The sequence below is a fragment of the Astatotilapia calliptera genome, chromosome 7 (assembly GCF_900246225.1).
Source record: "Astatotilapia calliptera chromosome 7, fAstCal1.2, whole genome shotgun sequence".
Lineage (NCBI taxonomy): Eukaryota > Metazoa > Chordata > Actinopteri > Cichliformes > Cichlidae > Astatotilapia > Astatotilapia calliptera.
Window position 1 is genome coordinate 17006658 of NC_039308.1, and position 18094 is coordinate 17024751.

Consider the following 18094-nt stretch of genomic DNA (forward strand, 5'->3'; position numbering starts at 1 on the left):
AAGAGAGCATGTGAAACTGCTGGATGTCCTCATAATTAAAGATTCCACCAAGCATTCACAGACACTCGAACCTTTGCCCCTAAAGATATTTCACTGTTTGTTAAAAGTCTGAAAACAGACCTCGCCACTGCTGGATAAAAAGAGTGGAATTTGCAGCTTAATGCCACATGAATTACACTCAAATGCTATAATAACAGAAGCAGATGGGGATGAATGAACTGCTTCTGTGCCAACATTTTTAGCATATGAAAAAGGAAATAACGAGTAAAAGTCTAAAGTATTATTTAGGTATTTAAAACAATAATAGTAATAATTAATAACGTGAATGACGAGTTTGGAAATTAAGATGGAAACCTAGATGTGGTTTTTATGCCAAAACAAAGTGCCCAAAAGGGGATTGGTCTGTGATTTTTATAGTCCCGGAGGTCATTACAAAGTTGTTCCAGAGGAAAGACCCGTTCACACAGTTTACTCTAGGGATTATAAAGACCCTTGAAAAGCTGATCTGTTGCGTGGTGTTACCGAAAGAGCCCAACAGAGGAGCACATGTTTTCATTTGAAAGTTCTTTAAAGTTTTCCAGGTTTCTATTCCGTATGCCGATCTGGGATCTGAATGCATACAGGTGAAGCAGGGTAGGGGAAATTTGGTTAGCGACAGAGGAGTGGTTTGGAGGGAATGCAGGAGGAAAGATGGGTGACAGAGATATTTTCACCCACACAAAGACCCTTTTGACCCAGCAGTTTCCAGATGAACACACAAACACACACGCACACACACAGGCTTCAGATAGATATAGGCCTGTGCGCTGACGATGCATCCACATTTCCACTCACACCCTCCTACCATCGTCGTCATTATATACCCTCAAATACACTCGAAAAAGTTCGGCCCGACTATTCATGGGTACTGAGCAACGATCTCTGTACTCACATCTGTTGCCATAGAGATGGCATCTCGCACTCTCATGTGTGGGATGAGAGGTCAAGGTTCATGGTTGGTTCTTCTTGGGCTCAATGGTGCTCTGTGTGTCATCATGCAGACTTCCAGTAATCCCAGGCTACAGAAGGTCAAACCTGGTAGAGCTCTTTTATCAGAAACTAGTCTTTCAAACAAAAGAACCTACCTGTGACCCTGCAGACTAAGCAATCTGCACCATATATTCAAATTTTTAAGTGACCAACAAGTAAATTTCCCTTCCTAAATTGAAACCACACATACATCTGGCTAAGAGGGGAGAGTTTGCATAGCATGTCTTTGCGCGGAGTGCATGTTAGCATGTGTGTGTGTGGCTTTCTATGTTTGCACACACACATGGCAGCAGCAGTTAAATTTGATAAATGCTTTTGTTTACAGGAAAGCACCATAATCTGTCTCACTCTTTATATAGGCAGTTTGTAAACTCACCCACATACGGTATGTCTGTGCTGCACGGAGGGATTAGTGTTGTAGCACGCATACAATCCCATGTGAGCGCTTATGGGCCCAAGTGTGTGGGTTAAACTAAATCACACTGGCAGCGCGTTTGCAACTGACCCCTGGATTTATAAATACATCCTTACTGAAAATGACTTCTTTTCATTGCTTGCCCTTTGCAAACCAACCACTTCCACTGAGAATGCCACCAGCAGTTCAACATCTCTCTTGACATAAGCGTGATGCTGTTGCTGAGATAGTTTATTGAGTTTGACAAAAGTCACTTCTAAGCTATGATGATGGTAAGGGGTCACTGCCATATGCTAAAGCTTTATCAAGGGCAAGTTAGAGTTGAGAAGTCCAGCCCAGCCTGGGATCCAACCAGTGATTAAGGATTATGCTGCAGCACATTTTTCCTGCTTGAACTACTGCAGTTATCAAAGTTATCCTTCTGTTTATTTGCATTTATCTTACGCATTCATTGCTTACAAGTCCAAAATAGAGAAAGTGTTCCTTAGGAAAAGCTTTAACAGCTCTCCTTGTAAATTTCCAAAATACATTTGGAGGAAAGTTTCAGCTTTCTTGTGCAAAACATATTTCCACTCAGACTCATGCTTGGCTTGACTGGCTTCACGCAGCTCTCTGCTTAGATTTTTAAACCCTATTTAGGATTCATTCCAGGTAAGTTTGATTTGGATCATAAGAAATCCCACAAGAGGGACCAATGTGGTGAAACTGGTACTACAGACAGAACGGGAGGTGCTGATTGGGCTTAAATAGCTTTAATTAGAGCCAGACAAAGAGCTTTTCATACATATGTAGTGGCGCTGGGGATCGCAGAGACTTTAGCTTAACGGTCTTGCAGACATGGAGGAATAAGCACGTAGTACATATTATACTTAAACAACAACAAATAAAAATATAAAGGATATCTGAAATCACTGTGTAGTGCATAAAATGTCAGACTTTTTTTTTTTAATGCAGGTTTGCAGTACCTTCCTTGTAATTAACAGTTTAACACCAAGAACATAAGGGATACCACAGGCACAACTGTGCTAAGCGCTAATATCAATGAGGTAATTGACATTAGGGGATAATGCAATGTGCTGATAGGATACAACAAGTTGTTGATTGGTGGGGGTGATGTAATTTTTCAGACAAAAACAAAAGGAGAAAAAAATTGACACCAAAATTGTCAGAATTCCTCAGAATTCTGATTTTTTTGTGGTACATTTTATGTAAATCAACACAGTATGTGTTAAAACTTCTACTGTTGTTTCCCTCTATGGGTACTGCTGGATAAGAGGAACACATTTTATTACAATCCGTTAAAGGGTTATGATAGTTCAGTTTGGGCAATGCAAACGTGCTGCCGTCGTGGTTACAAACAAATGTCAGGCTGAATCCTTACATTTTATGGGACAGTAAGTGAGAAACAGAGGAAGAGAGCTCCTGTAAGAAGACTAGATTTATTTAACTTCCTTGGAAAAAAGAAGTCTTTCATTAGCCCAGAATGGGATTCCTATGGAGTGTTGGTGCAGTCTGCTGCAACAGTTCAGTCGGAAGTAGAAAGTCCAGTGAAGCCATGTGTTCTTTGTCTGTTTACAGTGCTTTTATTAGGCATCCTGTGGCACAGGCAGCCTTTTCAAAGACCGTCTTTATAGAAGCTTTCCTGTTTATGCTCAGGGGTGGGAGGTCAGCACTCGCATCCCCATGCTGAATATGGTCAATCTGTCTGCATAGGAAGACTTTGTGTGTGAGTATATGTGTGAGCGCTGGGTTGATAGGAGGGACTTGGAAGGCTTTTATTTTCATGACTGCGTCTTGTTTGGTTATTGTGGCTTTTTTGCCTTTGAGGTTTAGGTCAACAGGTAGGATAAAACACACACTTATTTACATTTATTTAAAAAAAAAAAACAATAAACAAAAAACCCTCAACAACAGACAGAATCGTTTTTTATGAAAATGTGTTCGATCTGGTTGGAGGTGTCAGGGGGTGGTCAAAGACACTTACCCGAGGACCCCTCTTGCCTAGCACGCCTGGCTTCCCTGGAGGTCCAGGCAGCCCCTACAGAAAGATTATTTGGTTAGTGTTGCAGTCTGATACACCATTTATACAGCACAATGACTAAGTATATTCATTTAGCATACACTGACAGAACCAGACTCTCATCCAATGCATTTTCTCGGTGGATTCATCTACATCACAGAGGCTGCCATTCATCCACAGGGTGAAAAAACCGCACACAAAGCGACACCTTTTCCCTCTGAAGTAATTCCATCTCAAGGTGTTGAGAGTTCACCCTTAGCCATCGAGAGGATTTGAGCCCTTGCGGCAGGAAATCGTAGAAACACTAGAAATAACAGGTCATTTCCTGCACCGCTCAATGCCCCTGTGTGTCTATATCAGGCCCGTGCTCATTTGTTTTCTTTTAATTGAAAAAGAGGGAGAAAACGCAGAAATCAGGGAAAACAGTATTTTTGGTCATTTTGGCAAAACAGGCAACAATGTGGGCTTCTGGTTGTTAAAGCATCTTGTAGTAAAGTGTTTATATAACACGTTTTACATATTTTGTCCTCAAAAAAATCGATAAATAGTCGAGTAGTAAAAAATAAGCAGCATCTCGCTTTTTGATATTGACTCATTTTAGCTCTCAAAAAGAATTTAAGAAAGAAGAGACTAATTCAAAAACAATTTAAATAAAGAAAACCACAACTCATTCTTTACACACACAGACATCATGTCTGATCCTCAGGGTTATTCTAATAATAGTCACTACCTGCATAAAGTGTGTCTGTCTATTCTCTGATTTATTTATTTATTTATTTATAACTGTGCTGGAACCATCTCCTCCTCCGCAATGACCTCCTAAGTAGAGACCACCCTTACTGTTGCAGGTGGTGTGCCCTATGGTGGCCTGAAGACCTGTCAACGTCAACATACACCAGTGTCCGTCTTCACACTTACACCCCCTGCCTCGGCCTTCCTTTCTTAGCCTGGTTTGTTTATTTACTTCACTGTCTTTTCCTTTTTGCACCTGTCAATCTTACCTCATTTCTTTTCTCTAAGACAATTTGTTCAGGCTTCTGGAAAGGATGCTTTCAGTTATGCTGGCTGTGCTCGTCTGCATATATGAATTGTGCATTGCTGTGCACAGAGTTGTCCTTTGATACACGATAAACTCTGTTTCTACGTTTACAGCGATGAAAATCGTGCTTGGCGAGTTTGAAAAAAGCGTTTTTAAGGTTTCCTTTCTAAAAGCTTATATATAAAGTGCACTTTAACTGAGCACAGAAGTATGTTTCCATACAGTCAATTCAGATTCAAATTCAATCTCAAAAAAATGCAGTGGAGCAGATGTCAAAGGAAACCATTTTTCATGGTAGGAGTGAGGCGCCAAAGGTGCTTCAGAAGAGCGACTGCAGCATGTATATGTGCCTGAGCTGGATGTTTCTTCTGGCAGCTGGAGCTCTGTTTCTGTGCGACAGGAAGTCCAAATCACACTTCTGCTGTAACTGTTAAAGGCTCTTAAGGTGTGCAAGAAAAGCGTGCACATAAAATGTTGTGCTCTTGGGAAAAGAGTTGGCACAGTACACTAATGGCATGCGTAAAAAAAAAAAAAAAATCAAGATCCATACTGAGAGGAAACCATAACTGCTTCACTCGGGATCTCTGATGGTACTACACAGTTACACAGAGACAGAGCAGGAGGCACGTGTATGTGCAGGCATCCACATTTAAAATAAATAGGTCTTCCAGTCTCATAATATCTTACCCAGTCATTGAAGTCAGGCAAAATGCACATTTTCATGCACTTTTAAGATAAAGCCCAGAGCATTTCTATGGCTTTATTGTACTTCAGGGCCAGAACTCCACCACAACCTACCCTACATTTAGTGCAACTTAACCTACATTTAGCATAAGCCTCAGCACAGTATCAGCACTTGTGGATATGCCAGACAGTCCTTTGGTAAATAATCTTCAAACTTCCCTTACTGATCCTTCTACAATTTATTTTCTTCGGTAAATGACTGCACTTCATATCAAGATTACAGGTCCTGGTTTCTAAATGCCAGCAACTTGGCTCACCTTAATGACAGTAAAGCATCTACTGGACATCACTACAGAGGTAAATTAGCGAGCCCTAGACACACTGTATTCTGCAGTCTACAGCACCAAATGACAGGCTGCTGCAAAGAATAAGCAAGGCACACGTATCAAACGAGCAGGCCCTGCTTGCACTTTACACTAAGATGACTTAATCACAGGTACAAGTATGAACACACCCAAGAGACACTGACAGAGACATTGTGGTCTGATCATTCTGACCACATTTTGAGTTGGGAAACTGTGTAGACAGTTGTGTACACAAAGGTATTCTCTGCTTCGTGGAGACAAGCACATTTTCTGAGACTTGTTCTGATGCTGAAGGAGGGCCTCGCCTAACTTAACGCCTGTATTGGGAAGCTGAATGTTTGCTGACTGCTTTAACCTTTGACCTGGACCTGGCTTTGAAACGAGACCATGCAACCTCCACCAGAACTCTCTGAAAGAGGAATCTGGTGCTGAGACGGCAAGGCGTCAGACCTGACATGTCACAGCCAGACTGGAAGGCTCTGTGCATGGAGTAAGGTGAAAAGAATTAGAGAAATATAGCAGGGCTTCAAACCTCTGTGGCAAAGGAGACTGTTCCATATTAACCTAAATATCTGTGTGGTCTTTTTCTAACCCAAAAACACCTAAATCAAAACTGCACTGGTCTTTGTTACAAGTGACAAAGACCAAGGCAGACTGGGATGAGCTAAAAGAAAAGCTCCATTCACTTTTATTGCTTTACTAATGTAAACTTGCCACACACAGCTGCAGGCACAGAGATGAGACATAGTCTGTGCACTGCTTGCTCACCTTGATTTTGCAAAACACCAGTGCTGATATAGATTTTTTTTCTTGTAGCATTTACACACAACCAGTCTCACTAAACAGCTCAGGTTGACCAAAAGTTCTTACCTGCGGTCCTACATTTCCTTTCTCTCCCTTAGCTTCTACCAGCATGGAGAATTGCGTAGGTGGCACCTCCCAGCTCTGGAAGCCATCAGTAGCAGGTGGTGTAACTGGGTTGTATGAAGGTTTAGTAGGTCTTGGGGTGACTGGAGCCTTGGTGGTCATTGGTTGCTTTGTTGGCTTAGGGGTTTTAGCAGCTGTAGGTTTGGGGGTGGCTGATTTTGAGCGGTTGACCTTTGATGTTGTTGGTTTAAAAGGAGCATCTTTTAGAGAATCTGGTTTGGGTTTGGACGGAGTGGCTTTCGATGATGTAACTTTAGATTTGGAAGGAGTTTTACTGGCTCTGGTGGGTTGGGGTTTCTTTGGGACTGCACCTTGGTCTAATAATGCAGGTTTAGGCTTTGTCTTGGAGGGTTTGGTGCTGGTACTGACTGGTATCGTAGGTTTCTTTGAATTGCTTGCTCCCACACTTGCATTTTTTGGGTTGTTTTGAGGGGTGGGTTTTGACAGAGTGGGTTTAGAGAGTGTGGGTTTTGAGGGACTGGGTTTTATCGGACTGGGTTTTGATGGAGTGGGATAAGAGAGACTGGGTTTTGGTGGAGTGTGTTTTGATGGAGTGGGTTTTGGTGGACTGTGTTTTGATGAAGTGGGTTTTGGTGGACTGTGTTTTGGGGGAGTGGGTTTTGGTGGACTGTGTTTTGATGGAGTGGGTTTTGATGGAGTAGGTTTAGAGGATTTCTGATTAAAAGCTTTAGGACTGGAGGGTCTTGCCGTTGATGGTTTCGTGGGTGGTGCTCCTGTCCTGAGTGGTGTTGTGACAGTGCTGGTTCTGGTCTTGAGAGGTGGTGAAACCAAACCAACTTGGTCTGTAACTGGTATCACAGTTCCCAACAGGGTCTTTGGGATGATGGTCCCTTGGTTCGGTTTTATCGTTTGGGTGGGGGCCACATATCTGACAGCTGAGGCTGCAGCAGCAGCGCTCCTGGCGAGGCTGAACCCTGTGGTTTTCCTGGCGGTTACTGGGCTTCCACGTTTAGGGGTAGCAGCAGTAGCTGTGATGTTTCTTTCTCTCGGTACAATAGGCAGCAAAGGAGAAAGGTTAGGCCTGTACGTGTCAGCTTCCCTGCACTGTTTCTTAATGTACCTGCAATAGTTGTGAGCTGCCTGTGCAGAAGGGACCAGATCAAACTGGCAAATGGCTCCTTCAAAGTGTGCTGAAGTTTGCTGCTGGCTTGTCCTCCCCAGCAGCAGCGAGCCATGGAGCTCTGGAGCCAGCCCCTTTTCACTGTCCGACCCAAAGTCTGCATGAACACTCTGCCCTCCGCAGGAGGCATATAGAGTCACTCTCTGTCCATTAATTCCCAGACCCAGCTGGTGCCACTTGCCATCGTGGGGCTCATAGGGCAGTGCCACAGAGGTATTTGGTCCCGTGTGTAGGACCAGGTTTCCCGGTACAAGCTGTAGACCAAGAAGCAGCTTCTTGTGGTCTGAGAGCAGGGTGAAAAGGAAAGCGCTGTTGATACGGTGAGAGCGTACACTCAGGACCAGCGTGAGGTTAGGCCAGATGGCCGGAGGAAAGATTGATCGCAATGGAGCCTCAATATGCGCCCGCTGGTTGAGGATGATCCCCGATCTGAACGGAATGACTCCTGCCGGCAGAATGCGTGATGTCCTCTCTCCCTTAAGCCCCAACTTTTGGAGAATGTCCACATCTGTAGAGGAAGAAAAGGGCTGTGTTAGATAAGCAGTGTTTACAACATGCTTGTTTGTGATGTTTATGGTTATTGTTATCTCATATTTTTGGTACCTGGTAATCATCAGGAACAAGATAAAATAAACAACATAGGCAACTTTAGAAATATAAATCAAACATCACGCAAGAACTACAAGAGAACACACTGAGATCTGGACTAGTTTTAAACTTTTACTGTAATTTGTGCCCAAACTGTAACATGTTTTAAATGGTTGTGGAAAAATAATTTAAATGTCAATGAGACAATCTGAGTTCTTGCATAAGAATTTGGTGCAAAACATTTCACTTTTTCAAAGTTTTGTTTTAACTAAAGACTCCTATGCTACGAGAGGCTTGCATCATGTCCATATTGAAGCAGTTCACAAAATACTGTAGCTTAAACACTGAAGAGTGAAGAGACAGGCAAAAAGAAAGAAAGATTCAAAACAATAATGAACTCAGCAGACTTTGAGCACATCTAAGTGCTTCTGTAGATGGTTTATAGCAACTTTAGGCCAAAATAAATTTATGTCCAGACAGGCAGGAGTACGTAGCAATCTTGTTTCTTATGTTGCTGAACAGCACAGAGGTCTACTTCAAATGTCAGTGGCTTTGCTAATTCACATTGCTCCAATATGTCTGGCTTTTGTGATGCCTTGAACAGCTTAAAGTGTCGCACAAGGGCAGCGTGTGTACACCACATTCTGTACTGCACTCACAGTGAAATATAATGTTGATCTTTGCCAGTAATCTAAAACCTTACTGAACCCTATAACACTAAAACTCATAGAGATTCATCTCAGCTTACTGTGATTAGAGTTTAAAAGGTCAAACGTTCAACAGGAATTATTAGAAATCCTTTGATAAGACAATCCAAATGTGTTGCAGTTAAACCTAAACACCTCTCCCAGTGTATGCCTATTATCCTAATTTTGTCTTTCCTCTGGACCCCATAAACCTCAAATGAAATTTTGGTTATATAGAGCAGAAAAGAATGGATATATGGTCATAAAAAATAGAATGCTAAACCAATTAAGCATTGCACTCACTGCAGGTGAGTCAAGGCTAAAGCATCCAGCCAGTACCAGGAACGTACAAGCAGACTAGAGGACCTAATCCTTTCTTAGTAGCCACCTGGCCAACGCACTTGAAAAGCAAAAGCGAGGTCACTGCATGCTTTGTAATGCTGACAAATATGTGTTTGTTGCAAATGTGTGTTTGAGGCACACATTTTATTCATCTCTGTTCATATTAATGCATGCATGCTGTACTGTAAGCTAATGTTCAAGTGCTGACAATGTTAGCTATACTGATAGACACGTTTCTTTGTGTCTCTTTGTTTTTAAGCCTTTAATTTGCGAGGGAATGAACTAAATGACATCAGCGTCATCATGTAACCTCTTTCCCATCTCGTCTCTGTCCTTCTCATCAGTATGTAGTCAGCGTGGACATTCAGAACATGGCCACAGAAACCACAAGTGAGTACAACATCTCTCAACTCGAGAGTTCGGAGCACAGTTTCCAACCTTTCAGCCAACTTTGACTCTCTGTTCAGAGTTTCAGTCTCAGTAGTCCCACAGCCCTCATTCTCTCCATGACCTGTGATCTCAGACCTAGGCCCCTCACCATTTTTATTGTCTGCGGGCTCACTCTGACCTGTGGTCACTGGGGCCTGTCTAATGGGGACATGTGTATAGAATCCATGGAAAAGCAGTGTTGATGAGATACCAGAAAAAGTGGGAAAGACAGCTGGGATGTGCTGCACTGGTAAACTATAGAGAGTGAGGACTTGAATGACATGCTTGTCTTTCTATAATACAAGGCTTGCTTTATTAAACTGTTGGGCCCCAGACTTTGAAAATACATATAATTGCAGGGAAAGTTTGAAGGAATATTTGAGCTGAGAGAAAAAGAGGTTTAGAAAACTTTGACATTAAACATATGCAAACTGAAAACAGAACCTTGAGTTAAACGACTCTTTCTCCGCTGATTGCTTTAAGTTCTTTATGGTCCTTACGTGCTATGTATAAGGCTGTAAGACTTCCCTTTAGTTCAAACCATTAGAGCTTTATAAAACAGGAATAATATTCACACTGTGCATGGTGTATATTACTCTCTGTGTGGTCTCTGATGCATTAAAGGACAACAGGAACTTGGCAATGAGGCAGGCGGGTACATTACCTCTATCTGTTCTGTACATTGTCTCCAATTCTTCTATTCTACTGTTACAGAGGCATAAATTAACAGCACAGTCTCAGATATAAAGCATACTGTAAGTGTCTGAGCAGATGCATGTTTAACACATGGCCAGAGTTTATAGTCTCGCAATGTGCCAATTCACTCAAACAGGATAGAGTGAAAGTCCAAGGCTCTTTTCTCTGATCGTATCCCTTGTAGAGGATGAAGTCACTGATTTATACTGAAATAATCCCTTTCGGGCCGATCTGTGCTAGTTTACAATAGTTTATAATATTTCCTCATCATCCCCAATCATCAACACAGCAATATATTGCCTGAATTCCCTGAATATCATATTTGGAATCATCACTTATTAGACTACTGAATATGTTTAAAACGTGAAACTAAGTCTTCGTCTTATGATCAATGCTTAGATAAGGGACAGAACATGGTAAAACATGGTCTATCTGGAATTTTCCTGTTTTTCCTCAACCTTCTGGCAATTTATTTATTTGAATGTTTCAAGAGACACACAGACAAGGATGGAGAGCTGAATGGGGAGTCATATGATTTGGAAACTCAAGAATGAAAGTGAGGGATGACGTGCAAATGCAGATGTTGTTCACCATAATCATTACCTGGCTGTTCCCCTTTTACATTTTAAAATTTGTTCCACTGCAGAAAAAAAATGCTAAATTTTTTCCTAATAAAATCATGTCAGTGTTCAATATACAACTTAATCCTTGACTCTGGCCTCCAAAAGAAGTCTTAGGCTGCACTGAGGTATCCGTGTGCCAGGGGACAGTGAGTTGCTCACAGGCTGATCAGCAAGAACGTATTGCTGAACATTCCTCCTCTTATTGTTCATCCTTTCACAGTTCATTGCATTTCACAGTTCAAAACAGAGACTCTTTACTGAATAAAAAGGCTAATTAGAGGATGAAACGGAGCCTAAAAACTAAACTCAGCTTTCAAAAAGGAGCCAAACATGTCCAACTAACTTTATTAGGTCTGACTACTAAATTTTACACCTCTGGTGAATTATCGCCACCAAGACTTGTTATGTTACATTAATTGTTAACACCAGACACTTTAAAGAAGTGTCAGCTTTTCAAAGGCTTATTTGCAGAACTGTGACTGTGGAAGAGCCTTGATGTAATGAACTGAAATGACATTTGGTTTTGTCGACCATCAGTTTTCAGTCACTGCTTTGTCGGGCCTACTGAAGTCTGTGTGCTGTCAGCCTCAATCATAATGACTAGAGTAGGGGGGCAGTTCACTGGACTGTATCAATAACTCTTCATCAGAGGAAACTTCCAAATGGTACCAAAAGGAGATCAAACAGAAACACACTCAACGTTTTCAATTAAATCTGCAATAACTGATTTTTAAGGCTACTTGGATGCAAGATTGTGAATGTAACACTGACTTAAGATCTCGGTTAAAGGCAAGCCTGTTAGCAATCAGCTGAAAATGTTTTAACATCCTGCATTTATGGAGAAACATTACTGGATAATGACTCTGCTCGCCTCATCAAAGTCCTTATGCAGTCTTTTTGACCAATACCAGTGGCTTAGATAGCTGCAAAATGCTTGACTATATATTGACCAGCAAGCCTGTAACTGTTCAGTCTCCTGTTAGGAGACTGAACAGTTACCGTAGAGAAGGATGTCTACGGTAGATGAAACATGCCTGCAAAAGAGCTGAGCACAATAATAAGGCGCATCTCGCTAAATGCTTTGTAAACAGGTGCTATATGAATAAAGTATGAATAAAACTGAATTAACTTAACTGTATAAAATGTTCTGCAAAGTGGAGGCAAGCTCCTGATTTAGGCATCTCTGAATTCTAGTACACGTTTCACATCGTCAAACGTTTCCCTTTTGCCCTTGTGAAGAATATTAGCCTTTACAAATGCTTTGCTAAGTGGGGTCTTCAGCAGTGCAGCTGTCCAGACAAAATTTTGACTTTAACCTCTGACTGACATGAGATTTTACATTTTTTTTTAGATTAATGGTCAACATTGGATCATTGAATGGTTGAGCTGATCACTCCCTAGATCCTTGGACTTAGCTTACTCAACACCTGTTGTTATGGCAACGGCTGGCCCAATTCTCTTAGCAAAGTGTTTATGTGCTTGGGCCTTGACCAAAAAGGCAAAGAATAACTGCAAAACCTCACCAGGGTTCCTTACAGTCTTACAGAGTTGGGGTTTTTTTCAGCACAAACAAAAGAGGTCAGAAAGTGCAGTACGTGGAGGTGAGTATGGAAAGCTTACCTTCAGAGGGTACTTGTGTAAGTCCCAGGTAACAAGTACAATATAAAATGGTACAGAGCAATAGGGCTCTCCTGGAAGAAGAGAAGAGAAGGATGTCAGAGAGAGGCAACAATCACGTGGTATTGGACAGACTATTTAACTCTTTTTCTCATAGTTATTCCTCACTAACTGTATCCATACTATGATCAATCAATCAAATGTGATTGCTGGCTAAGGCAGAGATGTTGATCATATTGGCACCATGAATTGAGTCATAAATAAAGCCAGAAACTTCTTTTTTTTTTTACCATTAACATTAAAGATATAATTCTCTCCCCATTCATTTAGATAGAGCCTTGGCCTCATTAACCCCAAATAACTACTTAGAGGTGTTGCCAAGGTAACTGCAGAGCCTCATAGTGCTTCTAGAGGTAGTCCGGTCCTACGTTTAAGTCCCTGATGGACAAACAGTCTAACAAGTCACAACATGAGAATGCAAAAGTCTTTGTTCCAGCATATAATAAATCCACAAATCTCAATTTACAGATACATTGGACACTTGTCTCAACCCTGACAAAAAAGTAGTATTAATGAATGTAATTATTTGCATTTAACCATAGAAGGCATGCCTTAACATATTGTTCAACTGTGACACAACTGTTTACAGTAGGAGGGCACAAGCAGGAGTCTGCTAAAGCACTTAGATCTCAGCGAGCCTCTATCTCTCTGAAACACAAGAACACACACACATTGTGGTTTTGGAGACAAAAATACTGTAGTAGACTCCCAAAACCAACCAAATGTGCATGCATGTGCGCTCGTACATACACACATGTGCAGAAAAAACAAAAACAAAATGTCTCTCAGCACCCTCACCGCATCCAGGTGTGCAGCATAACTTAAAGAAACTGACTGGCAAGTGGACTGAGATCCCAGTAGGGGTCCGAGATCTGGTGACAGGCTGGGGGAACCACTGTTTACCACTGGAGGTCATCCAGGCACACATGGTCACACACAGACACACACACTGGAGGAGGAAATGTGTATAACAGCTGTTGCTGGTGGGCCACAGTAGGCAAACAGGGCTCCAAATACATAAATGTGGGAAAGACGGTGACTGTTGCATAAGCTGAGCGATTTGCATTATCCCAGACAAGGACGTGTGTCTGCCTCTCTTCAGAAACAATTCTACAGCTCCAACATTAACCAGTGTGTGTGTGTGTGTGTGTGTGTGTGTGTGTGTGTGTGTGTGTGTGTGTGTGTGTGTGTGTGTGTGTGTGTGTGTGTGTATCTGAATGCACGTGTGCAACAGTGTGCTCACATCCATGTTTGTGGTGTCTGTGTCTCCAACCCTTCCATCCTCTAGTTGCTAATGAAGCGTCATCACACTCATCCACACACACAGCTGGCTGTGGTTGCTCGGGATGTGTTTGTGTTTGTGTGTCACTGTGTGTGTATGTGTGTGGACTTGTGTGACTCAGTGTCTTATCAGCGGAGGGAGAGATCCGCTTTCTGAAAATGAGTCATGAATGATGAGGTTTTTACTGCAGCCCCGACAACTTTTATTCTACTCCTCGGGCTGTTTACATCTGTGGAAACTGGACCGGGTTTCCTAGGAAACAGCACCATTTTCTTTGGCTTTTCACATTAAAAGTTCTCAGTAGCTTGTTTAGATTTTCATTAGGAGAGGGGGCTTTTGAAAGGCATCTGACAGGTCAGGATTTTCTCCTGTGTGGAGCATTTGAAGGTGGCTGTGCTGAAGGGGGATTTGTATGCAGTGGATATTTAAATCAAATAAACTGACATCTGTACGCTGACCCTGTGTGGTGTGGTTTTCATACTGCAACAGCGAGCTATGAGATGACTCCCTGAGGGGATTCTTCCCTAAGCTGAGTGGACAAAATACAGACTGGATGAGCAATCCCTCCTCCTAAGTCATCCACTGCATTAGGCAGCCTAAGAATGGGGGAAAAACTGCCATGCACTGCTGATAACATATTTATCTCCAGATTAAGAAGTGATTAGCCCACAAATCTGCCATTTTAAGAAAAATAATGGTAAGAGATCAACAACCAATTTAACAGAGTGATAAACTGTTGGAAGGAGTGAGACAGTGAGTGAATAGAAACTGTTGCAATCTTTGCACAATTCCCTAAGTGGCAAAAAGGTATTGCTCATTATAAAATCAGCATCAGTAATCTGCAAACTTAATAGTAAATATCCTCTCTTCTACGATATGTTCTGCTAATATTTCCACTGTGTTCTTAGACACCCCCCCCCCCCCCCCCAACAACCATGACAAACCATTCCCCCAGAAACATATACGCAGAAGCACCAACCTCTCTGCAGTTATAGAGGGAAAAAAGAAAAAGAAAAACACAGAAAGGCCAGTGTAGTTTCCATTTCTATTTACAATTTTGGCCTTCTTATTGATTCTCTTGAAGGATTTCCCAAAGGTGATCCTTCCCCCTGACCACAAACTCACATTCACACACAGTGGAAAATTCCTGTGGATGAGCTGACACTAACAAGGGCTGATGAGGAGGAGGAGGGTTTAAGAGTGTCAATCCACTTTTCTCCCTGCAGTCAGCTAATGGCTCACTCCAGACAGTTTTTCAAATAATCCACACCTTGTTCTACAGAGTACTCAGGCTCTGAGCTGGATTTTGGAAGGGACTGCAGTTAATCAATCCTTTGGTCAATGAGTCATCAATTAATCAATTTAAAACTTCATCTTTTCAGTTTGATTTCAAGGATAAAAAATCATGCATTGCTGAGGATTGATTGCGTGTGAAAAGTAAAGAGCGGGACACGAAGGGAGACACCAAGTGGACACACAGAGAATGAAACTCTCTGCACACATCGCAGACAGACAGACTCGACTTCATCACAGTCCATAATAATGCAGTCGTAGCGCCGTGGAGTCGTGACTAACACAGTGAGGAGGCAAAGCTTTTGAAAGCCGTGTTTCTTTACGCGCGACAGGTAGGTGTGATAAACCGACACAACCTGCGCCAATTTGTTTTAATGAAAAACGAGCAGACGATGGGTCAACTGTCCGGACTTTCCTACTCCCTAAATGACTGTACAGCTGCTATCTCGCCAGCAATCTGTCAAATAAACCAGCTGTTCAGTACTCAATGAGGTTAGAATCGCGCCTGCGTGCACAACTGAATGCAAAAAAGAAATGGATCAATGGATGACATCTAAGCTCAGCAACATTAGGCTGCAGCATGAACTTCACCAAAAAGTCAACAGTGTAGTACAGACGGCTTTGCGCTGCTCCCATGTGTACTTACTGTCTGTGGAGACCTATGCTGTAAACACGTCCATAAAACATCTGCAATTTATATCACATTCTAGTAAAGCTCATATCGGTTGCAGATGTTTGATTAAATACTTTAAGGCTGTCGCAGAAACGTATGCGTTCGTTTAGGCTTGTTTGTTTGGGGAAAACGTTTTTAACCATTAAAAAAGTATCCCTTTATTTAGCCTTCGTAAAAGTGCCATGTGGGGAACGCGTAAACGGAAAAACATGAAAAGCATGCGTAATAATCTACCAAACGGCTTAGTGGATGCTGATGGACCTCTCATGAAACTTTATGGGTAAGAATGATTCCCTAATTTGCTTGCTTTGTCAGATGAGTCACTTTAATGAACACTTCCAGTAATGTCAGCGAACTGCGTGCGGATATTAAACACGACCTACGCAAACTGCGTCCGAATGAACCGGCTTTTTCACGTAAGAACCGATAAAGGGGAGGTAAAAAATATCTGCACGAATGGAGTTGTTTGGTATTCCATGCAAATAACAAATTACACCCATGGTCCAAACAGACCCCATTCAGAGACTCAGCATTCCCCATGTGGACATAATTTCTTCACTGTGAGCTGGATAACAGCCAGCCGGCACATCATCAGATACGCACATGGAGGCATCCAGGTCTTTAAACTGTTTTTCGGTACACATGTTTTGAATATTCCCGTTCACATAACATAAAAAAGTCGTTAAAATAAAATAAAACAGTGATAACAAATGTCACTTACTTTGTGTCTAGATGAGAGGTTCTGCAATCTCTCCTTCGGGTGCCTAAATTCATTTGTATTCATTTGTCCTGGCAGTCAAAAACCTGATCCTTTAATCACAGTGTGACTCCTTTGCAAGGGGGGCAAAAAAAGACACCGGTCGCCGCTTTACGCATTTGACAAGCTTGAGGTGAAGTTCCAGAGGAAAAAACTCATGTTGAATTGCCTGTCAAGTCCAGTATAAATTCCTCCTGACAGGCTGCTTTGACAGAGAGTTTTCCTGTGCGGTTGTCTGTCGATATTCCCTTGTGTTTCATTCATTTATGCCGATCCAGTTTGGAGGGACGCGCGGCCAGAGAGAGAGAGGGAGAGCGAAAGCTGGGTTCTTTTGAAAGGGGGTTACGGAGTCAGGAGCGTTGGACTCATCCCTTTCCTTTTTAAATAGGCTTTCTGTGGGTAAAGCGATGGCAAATGCACCGCACGGCCAGGTGTCAAGTTACAAGCCCAGCGGTTGCATCGAGCAACTACACGCCTTCTCAGGGGGTGGCCACAAGGATCTTACCCCAAATCCAAAGCACCGGCTAACCATATGAATGAAGCACGGTGACACGATGGGAAGGACTTCACTAGAAAGTGCCAGAAACGAGCGCCTACAGCTACAGCTTAAATATAATAATAATAATAATAATAATAATAATAATAATAATAATAATAATAATAATAATAATAATAATAATTATTATTATTATTATTATTATTATTATTATTATTTTATTAATTTATCTATCACACGTACATGCTAACCCTCCCGATTTTTCCGGGAGAATCCCGAATTTCAGTGCCCCTCCCGAAAATCTCCCGGAGCCACCATTCTCCCGACATCAAAATTGGAAAACCATATCCCAGATTGGCCCAGCCAATTCCAGTTTCCAACAATGGCTACTGAAGCTACTTAGTTTTAATATCACTCTTATTACTCTTTCTGGGTCGCAAAATAAACTTTTAACATATTTTCAGGCGAGAATGTAGCTGTGTAAACTTCAAATATCTGCAGCAAACTCCCGGCACATCGTTTTCAAACCCCCGCGGTCTTTTGCTATTCAGGTTAAACATGATATAAACGTCACTCAAATAACTTAAACATGTTATTGTTTGGCCTTTTTCGGTGTTTTATTTGTTCCTGAGTAAATAGTTAAAGTTATTAGATTAGACTAGATTAAATCAAACTTTATTAATCCCTCGGGAGGGTTCCTCTGGGGTTTTCACACAGCTGAATAAAACTGATTAAACAGAAGTGTGAGATGGTCGAAAAATTTACGCCATATTTTAGATAGAAAGGAGCAGACGGCAGAGCTTCACTCCTTCCACCGAGAGAGCTCATGACGTAATCCTGACCGTTCAATTTCACAGTCGCTCATTTCCGGTCTACCCGGTTTCGGGCCCACTTACACCGCGAAGGCCGGGTCCCCAGGTGGACGCAGCCTC

General features: G+C 42.0%; 1 protein-coding gene across 1 annotated transcript in view; it reads right to left on the reverse strand.

Moving 5' to 3' along the window:
• col27a1a (collagen, type XXVII, alpha 1a) overlaps positions 1-17204 on the reverse strand; it is a 65868-nt gene extending 48664 nt beyond the window's left edge. Inside the window, exons 1-4 of the mRNA XM_026173433.1 lie at positions 16631-17204; positions 12605-12675; positions 6423-8128; positions 3429-3482 (exon numbers count right to left, since the gene is read on the reverse strand). Of these exons, the coding sequence (XP_026029218.1) occupies positions 3429-3482; positions 6423-8128; positions 12605-12675; positions 16631-16683 (1884 nt within the window). The 5' untranslated portion in view covers positions 16684-17204. The remainder of the gene's footprint in view (positions 1-3428; positions 3483-6422; positions 8129-12604; positions 12676-16630) is intronic.
• Positions 17205-18094: the final 890 nt, after the last annotated feature.